Raw genomic sequence first — 14,803 nt, forward strand, 5'->3', positions numbered from 1 at the left:
CCAATATCCTAGGTTTCTCGCACAAGGGCAGTTGTTATGGAGCATAAAGTGAGCTGGGAAGAGGAGCAAGATACAGTCGACTCCCGATAACTCGAACCTTCATGGGAAATTGAAAAAAAGGTTCGAGTTATCAGGAGTTTGAAGCAAATAACCGGAAGTAACAAAATAAGCAAATGGATGGGGAGGGAATGCAATTAAGAAACAAAGTATACAGGGATGGACACTAAATTTGAACTGGAGTGACAAAAAAGTAAAGACAAAGAATTGACTCGATTGTTTTGAAATAAATTCAATGTTTAGGACTCCAGTACACCGTTTTTTTTTCCCGACTTGTCATGCGCCTATAACATGGTTCTAGTTATCGAGGGTAAAATTGTATAGAAATTGTATAGGGGAAATTAACTTTGGTTGGAGTTAGCGCGAGGTTCGAGTTATTGGGAGTCAACTGTAATATCTTTTTCCCTCGCTGGCCCTCCTCATTCCCATCACTCTTTGCGATCCCTTCCCTCTGAGATGACAAGTTACCAGTCCTCCCACTTAACACGGCCACGTCCTTATTATAACCAGTTTACTTCGTCCCTGGGAAAACTTCTAAGCCTACTTTTTCTGAAGGTGAAAAAAACCTTTCGATGTAGCATGTCATTGTCCATAGTGCTGCTTTTTGAAAATGCCAATGTCCTGTATTACTTTTTGGACTGCAATAGCAAAAGCTGTTCCCGGCTTGCTGGCAGAAAAAATTCTACAATAAATTATATCAAAAGAAAAAGGGACAAGAGGCACACTTCATACAATTCTTCTATGTCATTTTTATTAGTGATTTAAATTAATTGCTTATTTGACATGCAGTTTAAAGATAGTCAAACCTGGAAAATGTGCCCTACCTTTCCAATGATCTGAAAAAAATACTATTGGATGGTTCAAACAAAGAAAGCTACCCTACCTTGAGTAGTTTATGTTGAATTAGGAGACAATGATAAATAACTAGAATACACTGTAAATTAAATCATTCAACCAAAATAAAACGTCTCCACGTCTCCACAAAGAATAGAGGTTCAAGTATATTAATAATTATTGTAATACATGCATGTAATGGTACAGTTGCACCTGGGAATACGTTTCAATGAACAACTGTCTGTTTACAGCTACAGCAGTTTTGTTCTTATCCTTTTGACTAATAGTTCCTGAATGTTACCTAACCTAACCAGAAAAGGTATTCCTGCAAGGTTTTAGTGTTCATGGTCTTTGAGGGTCACTGTAAAATGTAAAGTTGTCCATCAAAGCTTCTTTCCCTGGGCTCAGTTGTTCAAACGATGGATAGCGCTATCACCACATTAATCACTATCCAGTAGATATGTATTACGGAAACTACTTATTGCACTATCTGCTGGCTAGAGATTTATCCAGTGGATAGCGTTGTCCACCATTCGAACATCTTGGCCCAAATGTTTAAGACATTCTTTAAAAGAAGCTTTGGAATTTTCTTGTTGGAGGCAAAGGGATGACAATGTATATTTGAACACTGAGGAGAAAAAAACCTGACTTATTTGCACATGCTTTACTACAGTTACAAAAGATGGGCATGTCATAAACTCAAGTAGTTAAATTCTATGCTATCATGGCATCAATACAAAGTACTGGTATTTCAATACTGAAGAAGAATAATAATATTGACAAACCTTTCTATGGACCTACCTTAATACTCCCAAAAAGTCGAAGCGTTTTGTTTTAAAAAAAATGTACAGTGTTAGTTACTCTCTCCTTTTTTTGTTCTTCAACAGAGACACTGAGAAATTTTAAGTACCATTTTGCTAGTTTTTTTATGCAGACATTATTTGCATTTTGTTAAACCACTGTAAAGTCCATTCCGTCGTTAAATCATGGAAATTGTCTTGTAGGAGGATAACCTTGTTATTTCCCTTTCAGGAAAAATTATTATTTTGGTAGCATTTTTCAATATGCCTGAATAAATAATAATATGTGTATAATACGATACACTAATAATTATCAGAGTATTGTACTATACCATCTTTCTGTTCTAAAACAAGGAACTCAAAGAATGTCTGCCAAGAAGTTTTTCTCCTCTCTTCTCTTTAGAGGTTTCATGGGTCATTATTGCATTGCATTATTGCCCAAAGGGATTGCAGTTGTGAACGGTATGAACATTAAGTGTGACCGTCTGTAAAGGAGAGAGCATTTCTCCCTTTTTCGGCACAACTTCAACCACCAAAACCTATAGTGCCCAAGATTTTTTCAGTAAGTCTTTTAATACAGCTTAAAATTAACTTACAGTGCAGTAGTTCATTGATCAATTTAAATCAGTAAAAAGGTGAATGATAAAATGTAACCTTTACCTTGCCTTGAATACAAAACCACAGTGTGACCACATGAACAGTATGGCTGCTTTTGCCTTAATGGTAGCCATCATGATACAACAACATGTTATCTTGCTGGCAAGGCAATTTTAGTTACATGTAGCCATATTTATTCATGATTGCAAAAAGCATTTTTAATGCTTAAACCTACCTTTTTTGTTTTGAATGTACAAAAATGAAATTTCCATTCATAGTAAGTAGAAAGCTGAGTCAACCACTGAAGTTACAATGCTCAATCTTTTAGCACAATTCTGGTACTAAATTTAAGAAAAAGGATCATTAAGAAATCTTAAATAATACTAAGTGAGTGCAACAACTTCATTCCATATTCAAAAAATAGATGATTGAAATGCCAGATGAAAGAAAATAGTCTTCACGTCATAGGCAGTTACGCTAGTAAGTAATACATTATTTCCACAACGCATGCTAGTAAGAATGGATGGAGAGATTATGTAGATATGACTCACCTTAGACCACCTCCAACATAGACTGATTGTTACTATGGAGGACAAAAACTTACATTTCCAATGAAAACTATACTCAAGCTTATTTTCGGTAAATTAAAACTTCCTAGCTGCAACTTTGTAAACCATGACAAAATGTACATTCAAGATGGCTGTGAAATGTATACACTGCCTCCTTAGTGACAATCATCTGGCATTTCTGTTGACATTAACTTTATTCTAACTGTCTAGAACCTTCTGGGAGGGCCCATGGGTAATCTCATAGGTGGCCTACCGCCTGGGTGAGGTCCAAGAAGTCCCATTGCCCCTCTTGGAGGGGGTCCACGAGGAGGCCCTCCACCAGGGCCTTGAGGCAGAGGTCCCATGAGAGATGGAGGTCCCATCAAGGGTGGCCTCGGTGGCATTCCAGGTGGCATTCCTTGTTGATGTTGTGGTGGTGGTGGTCCTGGCATTTGGCCAGGATATCCAGGTGGTCTCATACCAGGTGGCATTGGACCACCAGGAACTGGTCCCCCAGGCATGGGTCCTCCTTGCGGTGGCCCCCCTGTGGGTGCTGATAGCATAGGCATTGGATGTGGTTGCATGTTGGACATTAAAGGCATGGGTCCTAGAGGAGGGTGGTTTCCAGGTGCTTGCATCTGTAACGGCGGACCACTAACCATAGTTGGAGGGTTGGATGAAACCAAACTGGGTGTCTTAGGAGCGTACGCAGGCAAAGATGCTCGTCTTTCCTCCTGTTAAAGAAAGTAATGGTATCACATACATCTTCATTAAACAAATATTAACTATTATTTCTTTGATAATATAAACTAAGACAAATATCTGAGACCGTAGAGGTAGTTGGTTGCACAATGTTTGGGGACAGGCAAGTGAGGCTAAAGACAATTGTTTCTCCAGCAGATACATTGCATCAGGTGTTGAATGCCATAACTATTCATCAGTAGAATGCCTAAGATGTGTGCAATTCCCCCAACTGCCTATGGCTATAGTTGATCCAATACCAACTGCAGACTGAGCATTTTAGGAGGAACCACCCACAATGTTACTTACTGAACATACAGCTATGGGAAACGTCAAAAAATAAATGCAATCTATGATGAAGTAAAGGTGAACGGTCAACTAAAGCATGACTGTGCACAACATAAATTAAAATACAATTACTCAAAATATATGCTAAATGTGCACGTGGTGTGCATCCAACTGAAAGGGGAAGCAGTTCAGGTACTTACTAATGAAATGTCTTCATCAGGATGAATCAAACGGCTTGTTGCTCCTGGTGCAACAATGGTAGCAGGCTTAGACACCACGGGTGCTGAAGTGGGAGGTGGAACCACTATTGGTTTACCTACAATGAAAGAAGATGATTTTTTTGATAACTAAACCTTGGAATACTCAAGCATTTTAGAAGACTGAAAAAGTAAATGCTTCAGTAACTGTTTTATTCCTCGCAAAGTGTTCTACTCATCAATTATCTTGACAAAGCTATTAAAGGATAATGTAATGCCATTCCTCAAACACCATGAGGGTAAATGCGAAGTCTCTTAAATGAAAAAAATGCTGTCTTTTTTTAGTGTTGGCCTTACTTTAAAGAGCTTATGGAACTAAAAAATGGCCTATTTCTTTTCAACCTTATCAACAGCTTCTCTGTTTTGCAAGCTGATTTTGCAGGGTTTATTGTACGAATTGACAAACAAGGCCCTCCTGGGCCCCAATTCTGAAATGTTTTTATAAAACATTAAACAATCTTTAAAGATGAGATCACACTTCAGTATTGGATTCTTGATTAATTCCACTTAACCGATTGTATTTATTGTGATATTTATTTCAGATCATATCTGCACTCCATTTTTGGCATAAATGTAAACTTCTTGTGGCATTTTATTCCCAATCGCAGAAATCCCACAATGCCCCACTCTTGAATAAGCCTTGGTTTTGGTCATGTGCAACAGCTGATCCAGACTGAGGTCCAAAAACAACTGTTTAATGCACCACATACAACACAATTAGGAAAGAAAAATGCAAGGAGTCACAAACCTGAAGACGAAACAGGTGGGCTTTGATAACTAGTGGTTGGTGCAGCTGATTGCAGAGGTTTAAAATCAGCACCCACAGGGCCTGAGGAAGCACTGGATTTAGCAGCCCCATTTACATTCTGAACAAATTAAAAGCATTTTAAACTTAGTCATGCTTATGTACTGTATGCATACATTTCAGCAAAATTAATGAAAATGAATGCAGTGTGGCACCAATGATAATATTATACACCATTTACTGCTCATTTATCCTCAAGCAATTGAAGCAGAACAACAACAGGGCATAAGTCGGTTTTGCAAAATTTGTACATTTAAAACAATTAAAGAGAATGATCTTTCCTGTCACAATAGTATTACTTTTTAGGTACATGTTCATGTAAGTAAGTAAATTTTCGGGATGAAAATTTATAAGATAAAAAGGGACATAAGGTTATTCCAGGAGAAAGAGGGTTTCGACAATTGTCAGAACTAAAATAATGCACAATTCACGACGTTTTCAATTATGTGTACACGTACCATGGGAATAGTTTTTAAATTTCTCTAGTTTTATATAGTACGAATTCATTTCTGTAATTAATGTACTTACTGTTAGTAGGGAAATACTGGGCAATCCTAGTCAAACTAAACCAAAACTGCTTACCTGTGCTGCTGGGAAGAGGGGTTTGGTGTTGGGTACCTGAGGCCCTATAACTGGACCTTTGTTTTGAAGAGAGGTAATTGTGGCTGTGCTTGGAGGGATGGAAGTTGGTGGCATTCCATGTTGAGGGTATGGCATACTAAAGTAGGACAATAGACATTATCAGCCTCATTGTAAATATCATCATCATCATCATCATCATCATTTTTTTATTAGCCTTTTTTCACAGCAAATTTTACAGGATACAGCAGGTTGTTAGGTAAGGAGACCTCAAGAAACCACCAGGCTTATATAGAGAGGCCACTTTGACATCACAATATTATAAGAAATAAGGACTGCGAAGAAGTGCAGCTAAACTAATATCATCAGTTCTAAGAATCAACACTTCAAGCAACATGTTATTCAAATGAATGGTTTGGCCATTAAAAACCAAAATTACACTCCAACTTACCCAATCCCTGGAATATGCCCTGGAACTGGCATTTGACCTGGGAATCCAACAGGTGGCATGTGTGGAGCACCTTTAAAAAAGAAATACATTAACAAAAATAATAATGCATCAAAAAGACATAAACTGTGAAAAGGTCGTTATAAAAGCCAATTTAACAGAGATGCTGGTTCAGTATATGGAACAACAGACAGCCTGCCTACCTACACAGCCTGAATGAAGCACTTTATTACAAATTGAACCTTGCAAATAGTAATCACTTTGGTGATCTGAACACTCTGTACAGTGCACATTTTACCAAGAAGAGGCTAGCCTGTTCAGAGAAGTCACTTTTCTCTTTAGATATTGTTGAGCATGCATAGGGAAATAAAAACTGTGGGGATTTATTGACTGAAAGAGCAAAGACGTGGGAGTAGGAAAAGGAGAAAATAGATAGTCTGTGGACATCTTTGGGAGACACTGAAACTTGCATTTCCCAGAAAAAGCAAATTACTATTGGTTAAATGGCAATTATCCTGTCAACATCATGTCAACAACTTCGTGCTAGTCAAAGCACTTGTTATCACCTTGAGGCATGTATACTGCGTCACTATTATACACGCATAACAAGATACAACTTCGATTAAGAGCTCTTTGATTAAGAACTTTGAAGGCTTGTGCATTACAAGTCCTTTCTTGGACCGAAATTTAGAAGATGAAGAGCTCACTTAAGCAACAGGTACAGTGTAGCTATAGACAACCAGCTAAAACAGGATTACAATCGCATTATCTCCACCTGGAATTGGCTGACCAAATGGCACCTGAGGGAATCCATGAGGGACTGGCATTCCAGGTACAGGCATCATCGGCATCATAGGAACAGCACCAGGAATAGCTGCAGGAACCATTCCTACTGCTGCTGCTGCTGCTGAGGCTACTTGAGTTTGATCATCACTTTTGGCTTTCTTATTGTCTGGTTCGTCATCTATAATACACAGTATGGGAGAAACAGAGTTATCTTTTTTTTTTTTACAGAATGTAACTCCTTTTTCATTCAAAGGACAGCTTCTCATTCCTGGGAAATGACAGTGCAGCCAAACCTCTAGTACATAATTAGCCAGGGCCATCATAAAATTGGGGGCAGAAAAACATTTCAGGAAAATTGATTTACCAAGTCTTTAGTAGTAATGGAAAGAGTGCCTTAAAAACAATAAAATTGTCATATTTTGAAAGTGATTTGTTGGAAACTAACCAAGATATAGCATCTCAAAGTTGCGAAATTTTACAGATGTTTGTAATGTGGGTGGCACAAACTTGCCCCGCCACCATACAAACATCTGTCATTTTCACAACTTTGCAGACATATATCTTCGCTTGCCTAGGACATATCACTTTCAAATTTGGCAATTTAACTAATTCTAAGGTGCTCTTCCAGTGGTGTCCATGGATTTTCCCTAAATGGTCCATGTCAAAAGTTAAAAAAACCCAAGGAAGGATCTATTCACAAAGCTCATGTATTTAGTTCTTCTTAGCTTCCCACTTTTACCACCGAGATATTTTTAATGTACTACACCATGAAGATGCATGTACAATGTTGCAACCCACTTTCGCATGTCTTTTGATCACTTTCTCTACCTTATCATTTCACTTACCGTCCCCTGCATTATTGCCCCTTTGCTGGCGCTCTTTCAAGTCTTTCTCAGGAATACCTTCCATTCCATAGATCTCTATTTCTGGGTCTCCTCTGTTTGGCAGCGAGTTAGGAATTGTACTTATGGTTTCTTTATGTACTTGCATACAATGAATGGCCAGTCCTGGGCCAGTGTACAACTTCTTGTGGCAAATTGGACACTTAAAATGTTTAGCCTTCTGATGCTGAATTAATATTTTCTCTTCATCAAAGTCACGATTACAGTACCTTTAAACATGGTTAAGGATTAATCTGATAAAGGTTGGTTGCTCAAGGCTATGTGAGGAACAAACAATTTAATAAAAGAAGATGCTTTGCAGAGTGCAAAGAAAGTCGTGTCCAATAGCTCGGGGCTAGTGGATTTTGCAATCGGGCTAGTGAATCCTCTTCTTAACTTGCCTGAAGGGCAAGTGAAGTTTTTTGGGAAATTCAAATTACAGAAAAACTATAATCAATGTTGCTCATCAAAAAAATTTGGGGGCCACTTAAAAGATTCTTGGGCTAGTACAGACCAGCAACAACTTGCCCGAATGACAAACCATAAAACCTCCTTCTTTGCACCCAGCTTTGTTTTGCAAAATGTTACACAGAATGTATCATAGTGGTTATGGACAAGCTTGTTTCATAAATGCTGTATTATCACTTGAGTCACAAGAAATGCAGGCATACTGTTTTGACAAAATCTGTATGCTTTCACCTCATACTGAAAGTGGACCATTCCAAACTCTTAGATGTTTTGGCTCCTAATTCATTGCAGCAAGGAGCAATGAGTAGGTTAGTAAGCTGCTGGAGTTACACAGCAAAAAGGTACACTGGTTGGCACTATCTACACCTGTAGTCATTGCAATCAATTTGTCCGGTTAAAATTTTGATTAGCCTCTCAACTGGCAAGCATCACAGCTTTCTTGAAAACCCAGTAGTCAAAATGAGCTGGAAGCGGGCAATTTTGCCACTTTCAGTGGAATATTTACTGCCTACTCAGCATTTTGGTTAAGTATATTTATTTAAAAAACCAACACACACAAATTTAGGCCTTTGCACCTGCAACTCTGGTGATTCCTGCCTACTATTCTGCAATATTTTGTCTCGACTACTTGACTTGTCACTCAAACATCTTGAAACTATGCTTTAGACTTGTTTCTCTACTGACCGAGAGTTGAGAATTAAGTCAAAAGATCGGGGGACCAGAGATTGTAAAATTACAATTTAAGAAGAAATGTTAATCTAATATCATTTACGTTTACAACTAAAGCAATTGCAGGCAAAAAAGGGTCGTTAAAATCCCTTAAAACCCATAATATTTTGAACATAAATTTTACTAATCAGGCCCCAGTTGTTAAAAAAGTGTATAATGCCATCCACTGAATAAATCTCTATCTAGTGGATAACGCAATTGGTTAGTCATAATAATTATCCACTGGACAGAGATTTATCCAGTGAAGTAACTAATAGCTTTTGAACAACTGGAGTGCTGTATTTTTAGATGGACAGAAATTAAGCTTATTATTATATAACTTAAGCTAAACTTATTTGTCCTCTCAAAGTAAGGTTCCATTACCGGCGTTTTTTCTAATTGTTACCCAAATCACAAGTGATAATAATCTTGAAAGTAGAAAGCCATAAAAAAGTATTTAGTTGCTTAGGGTAAAGAGTTTTAAACGCTGACCGGCCGGCGCGTGATCAATTCAATAAGCTAAGCTAGATAATATTCACCGTCATTCCAAGACAGCACTACATTAAGCTCTTTCACTTAAAAAGGATACCAGCACCAGGGCTTCATAGCCTTCTTCTTTTTCCGTCCCATTCTTAGAGTAGAAACAAGGCTACTGAAACAAAAGGGTTATTTTTTCGGGAAAATGAAAGTGAACAACGTGCTTGGCTCGCTTTCCGTCAATGGCCGCCTTGATATTGAAGTCCCGGATGACGAATAGGAAGAAATCTGGGAACGAAGCTCCCGGATGAAGGGCACAAAGGAATTCTGGGATAAGTCTTGGCGGTAAAAATGAAGGAAAGCTTCAGCAAACTACAGTGATCTAAAGTAATGGATAATCCAACGTTTAAATCGGTAAGTTCAATTTCTTTTGTTATTATTTCTTTGTATTCAAAGCTGTCATTGTTACCGTAGAACCGCTGCTTTAAGCTTTTCATCACTCGTTTCAATTCTGGCGCCTCTGTTTGCCGGTATAACATTCTAAACCACTGTCTGAATCAGGGGAAAAAAATTAAAACAAATCATAGAATAAGATTTTCTTCTCGAAACTCAAACTGCCTGTTTAAATTACAGAAAAAGAGTTCTTATCCTATGATTTGTTTTAAATTTTTCGCGTAAAATAAGAGAACTTTTTCTTAAATTGAGAGATTCGCAGCAGAGTGTAGGGTAAGCTCATTATTATAGTGAATAATATAAATGTGATTTTCTTTTTTCAGGAAACTGTTAACAAGCTATTGCTTAATTTCTTTCATGACAAGCAAAAAACAAAATGTGAGTGAGACATCAAGTTCAACTTGAAATTTTTATCTATGGGCGTGCTTGGAGTGGACTGAGGTCACTCAGCCATATAAACTATGCCTACAGATGTGACCAGGGAACCAATTTATAAGACCATGTTGATTATTGTTGTTGTTCAATTTTATCCTTAGCTTAAATACATTTTATTTTCTCTTTTGGATATGATGATTTATTATAATGAGTTTGAAACAAAGGGAAATAAAATTTAAAGAAGTATATATCATTTTTTACAGTCAAACCCCCGGAGGTCGGGGGGGGGGGGTACTCCTTTACAAGAGGCTAATAGGGATGTGCCGCTGGATGGGGTCGCATTTTCACAACTGGAGTGACTATAATAGGGTCGCATTTTCAATAGAGTTACTAGAATGGGGTCACAAATTTCAGATTTTTGGGGTGAGTAGGGATTCAAAATAGCAAGATTCTCGGTTAAAAAATCAGAAAGTTGTTGTTTATTAAATTTAACAATAAGCTTGCTTTGACTGCATTACATTCTGCCGCTTGAAACCACATTGATAAGGTAGATGCATAAATAGAAAGTGACTAAGTTGGGATCGCGAAAATTACATTTTCCAAAAAGTGACTTAAGATGGGGTCTATAGTTGGCCAAAAAATAGACTATGAAGGGGTTGGGGCTTTGAGAGGCCAGTGGCATAAACCCAGCAAACATTAACCCAAGTACCCCCCCCCCCACCCCACCCCCAGGGTCAAACCCCACTTTACGGACACCCTGTTGAGAAGAACACTTTCTATGGCCCCCTCAGTGTCCGTATTAAAAGGGGTTTTACTGTATCTACAATCTCTAGCTTTACTTATAGGAGCCAATAGGGTGCTTAAGCAATGATGACCGCGACAGCAAAGGGTACGGCAAGAAAGCAATGGGTTTAGATTGGCAAAACAACAACTTTGCACATGCATTATGCTTTTTTGTACATTTCTTAGCTGTCGTTGCATGACTACAACGTGAGAGTGCCTTTTTCTCAAGTTTTTTCAAGGACGGGAACACAAGACAACAGCGTTATTATTCATTTCCTGAACTTTGATACAGTCCTTTAGAATTCAACTCCAAGAAAATTTGCCAACATCTGACCAATTTTACTGCATGGTTTTGGCTTACTTAAGGCCACAGCCTTATTTTGACTTCTTGTCAAATCAACTGCATTAGTTTCCTTTTTCATATAGGCAATGGTGATGCTTTAAAACTGATGACAGAACTTCTTAGGATTTTTATTGCAGGTATCAAATATTATTGTTGCAACTCATTCTTATTAATCTATGTCTGCCCACAGAGACTAAATTACTTGAGACTAGATGGGGCACTTGCAGCGGGTGCAAAAGGTTCTCTGCAGGGCCTCAAAAATTATTTATAATTTACCTAAGGACATGGCATCCAGTCATGTGTTGAACTTTGCAAATTGGACCACAATCAGATTAAACTACAAATTGGAAATAAACTAGTTTTCAATGCAAATAATGTTATCCTTCCAGATTACCTTTCTAAGAGAATCTTTAGTAAGCAAGAAAGTTATTTCTCATTACAAGTCAGGACGTTGCTTTTATTCTGAGATACAATAGCAGATTCATGAGACTCATTAGCCTTTTTATGTTATGATATACATTGCCAGGTATTTCTTCTAGATTTTTCACCTCAGTTGATAGCTTGAGATTGTTTTGCCACAGCACTGAGAAACCTCCACTGAGAAACTTTTTAATTTCCTTCTTTCTTTCTTTCTTGAAAGAGGGTGCAGCGAGAGCAGCACAGCAAGCTAAGGTATAATAGTTTAAAGATGACCAACCTCTTTGAATTTTATACAAGTTTATTACAGAAGAACCTCGAAAACTTGAACTCAGATAACCCTGAATTCCCTGCTAACGCAAACAAAATTTCCCTTCCCTTGATCAAAATTACGCTGAAATTCACCCCAAGAAGTCAAATTTCCCTCTAACTCGAACTGTTTTTTGTTTCCTTACAGAGTTCAAGTTACCTAGTTCTACTGTGTCAAGTCAACTCACTCACACACACAATAGTTACACAAATTCTCTTTCTGACATGGTTTCCACTAGAATTGACATGAAGTGTCCATCATAGAGAGCCATCTGCCTTATGGAGAGTCAGAAAATGCCTATTAAAGCAATAACAAGAACTATTCTAGGTGCCTGTTTTTATCTTAGGTTGCTAATGACAACAAAACTTTTTATTGCTTGGACAGCATTTTTTTTTTTTAAAGAAGACTTACTCTAATCAGTTTTGGTTCAGAAAAAAATCCGAGCCTTTTTTTTAGAATCTTTTTCCCATCTGGCAACAACCATCAGGGCTATTTATAGATTAAAATGTTTGTATCCTGGACACAACTCTTTTTATATAACTATAATCTTTCTGAAGAATGGTCATACAGGAAAAGGGATGATAATAACTTGAACTCTTGCTCTTTTTCTAGGTTGAATCCTCACCAACTGTAGAAACTGACCATTTGGAAAAAATCCTACCACAACTGGTAAGTGCATCGAAGTCAGTCTTCCTCATAAATTTCATCTTATCTCATAAATGGCCTCATCAGACAGTAATTAATTTTTCCTAGTAATGTTTCAATGTATGCATCCCTTGAAACTTTTGCCTGCAAATTTATTACGTACTGAAATGAATTTTGTTGTTGTAGTACGTGAGTTTCACCAGCCTCGTTCCCAGTCATCCTCAGCGATTTTGAGTGTGACATCACCTGTCAAGCTTCATGTTGGTAAGCACAAGGGGGCTTGGAACCAAGCTTGCTATCATGCTTGGTTCCAATTCCCCTTCTGCTGACTTGGATAGCACGAACAGGCCTGGGAATGAGGCTGGGTCTTCACTTCAGTCATGACAGAGGAACTGTATATGAGAACTATTTAAGCAATAGAAAACGTTTCTTTGTCTCGGGTATGCATAATTGCCGAGTATTCTCCCAAGCCCTCAAGTGTTTACGTCAGGCTATGCAAACATGCCAAGAAATAGATAATTAATAAATCGTTGTACTGACAAAATCTAATAGCAGCAAGTAAATAATTTGGAAGTATGACTTGAATAAATTTATGGGCAGATACGTTTCCATTAACAGTGGCTAGTCTTTGGGTTTAACCTTGTTTTAAAAGCACTAAGTGTGATTTAAAGTTAGTGTAATTTAATGTTGTTTTCTTATGTTTTTGTGAACTTTTTTTTCCAGCTTCTTGACTTTTGAAATTTTGAAGTCAAGACTGCATAAAACCACTAGAAGAGGCAAAAAGAAAGGAAAATACTAATCATAGAAGGCAAAAAGGAGGGAAATTGTCAAAATCATTGAAGGTGACATCTCACTGTCAACAATGACTTAGTCTCATGTTATTTGTAAATTACAAAACAACTTCCCTAAGGGATATATCTGAAGGTCAGTCTCTATGTAAATTAAAGTACAGTTGACTCCCAATTAATTCGATTTTGAGTTATCGGAAGTCAACTGTAGTTGCTAAGCAGAGGTAAACTTCTTGTGTATTGTTTAATACTGAGAGTAAGCTAATATATATGTTGTAGTAAATTTTTTATCTCAGGTAATTTTTGTTTTTGTTTTGTTTTTTGCGTATGGTAATGTATGCTAATGAAGTTGAAACAAAGGAAAAATAAAAATTACCCGAGATAAAAAATTAACTACAACATATATACATACTTTAAATGTTTGAGTTAGTGCCCCACCCTCTACCAAGGAAAATCACTGGATTTACAGTATAGAAGTAGAATGCAATAATTGAAAGTCATACCCAGTCATTTTGAAAAGTCTTGTTGCAGAAAGTAGTATAAAATAATGTGATCAACGACGGCCGAAGAAGTAAAATTCGTAAATGACTCCATGACCTGTTTTAGCCAATAGGGTGATCAAAGGGGGTTAAAGAATGCTGATTTATTTAATAAATCTTAGTCCTTGAAAAGTGTACTTTTTCCTTCAAAAATCCTTGAAATGTCCTTCAATGAAATTTGTTTATCTGAAGTTATACGGTTACTACGAACCATGTAATAAACCTCATGCCTAAAGTTGAAAATCTTTTGGACGGACTGCAAAACAGCCAGGCTCCGAGATAGTCGGGCCCGCTAAAATTGAGAAAGCGCGAAGACGACAATAAAACGGAAGGAAACTTCCCTTCTGCCTTCCTTTTCCTCTTTTTCGCCCTGCCAACTTTTCGAGTGCCTTTTACTTTCGCGTCTTCACCACTATCTGAGGGCCTGGAACAGGCCAGGTTATAGAAAGATGAGGCGAAGCCGCCGTGGAAAGCGTCTCATCCCCATTCTCCGTACAGCTTGGCAGCTCCTCTGACAAAACTTTGCTCGCGCTAACGATCCCGCCGGCTTCGCAGGCTAGAGAGATGATATTATTAGCATTACTGAAAATCAGGACCGCCATTTCGCCTACATGGACCCGAAGTGCAGAAAAGGTGTACTGCTCAAAACAGGCGTTAATGAAGGCGGGTTTTGGGAGCCGCCAAACCTGCCTGATCGTCCCCTGTTGTACAGGCTACTGACATTTTCAGTAAAATGGGTGTTGCCTGCGTGGATCGAGAGATTCAGAGTGCTGCACTTGAAATCTGGAGGTCCCATGCAATATTTCAACCCCCCCCCCCCCCCCCCCGCCCCCCTCTTGAGCACTGGCTCTTGCACCGCCGTAACGTCTGCAAATT

The 14,803-nt window shown here is 38.0% G+C and overlaps 2 protein-coding genes across 2 annotated transcripts; one reads left to right on the plus strand and one right to left on the minus strand.

The window, feature by feature from the left end:
* Window positions 1-777: 777 nt before the first annotated feature.
* On the minus strand, window positions 778-9,531 carry LOC140940368 (BUB3-interacting and GLEBS motif-containing protein ZNF207-like). The gene is made up of 8 exons (XM_073389319.1): window positions 9,387-9,531; window positions 7,586-7,851; window positions 6,730-6,918; window positions 5,958-6,027; window positions 5,510-5,645; window positions 4,871-4,988; window positions 4,066-4,181; window positions 778-3,570 (listed from the first exon to the last, which is right to left on the minus strand). The coding sequence occupies exons 1-8, from the start codon at window positions 9,425-9,427 to the stop codon at window positions 3,064-3,066; spliced, it is 1,443 nt and encodes a 480-aa protein (XP_073245420.1). The 5' UTR covers window positions 9,428-9,531; the 3' UTR covers window positions 778-3,063.
* Window positions 9,532-9,586: 55 nt separating this feature from the next.
* Window positions 9,587-14,059, plus strand: LOC140941103 (centromere protein X-like). The gene is made up of 6 exons (XM_073390066.1): window positions 9,587-9,688; window positions 10,051-10,105; window positions 11,312-11,365; window positions 11,869-11,900; window positions 12,568-12,624; window positions 13,324-14,059. Exons 1-6 carry the CDS (start codon window positions 9,665-9,667, stop codon window positions 13,336-13,338), a joined length of 237 nt encoding a protein of 78 aa, XP_073246167.1. The 5' UTR covers window positions 9,587-9,664; the 3' UTR covers window positions 13,339-14,059.
* Window positions 14,060-14,803: the final 744 nt, after the last annotated feature.

The sequence above is a fragment of the Porites lutea genome, chromosome 6 (genome assembly GCF_958299795.1).
Source record: "Porites lutea chromosome 6, jaPorLute2.1, whole genome shotgun sequence".
Taxonomy (NCBI): domain Eukaryota; kingdom Metazoa; phylum Cnidaria; class Anthozoa; order Scleractinia; family Poritidae; genus Porites; species Porites lutea.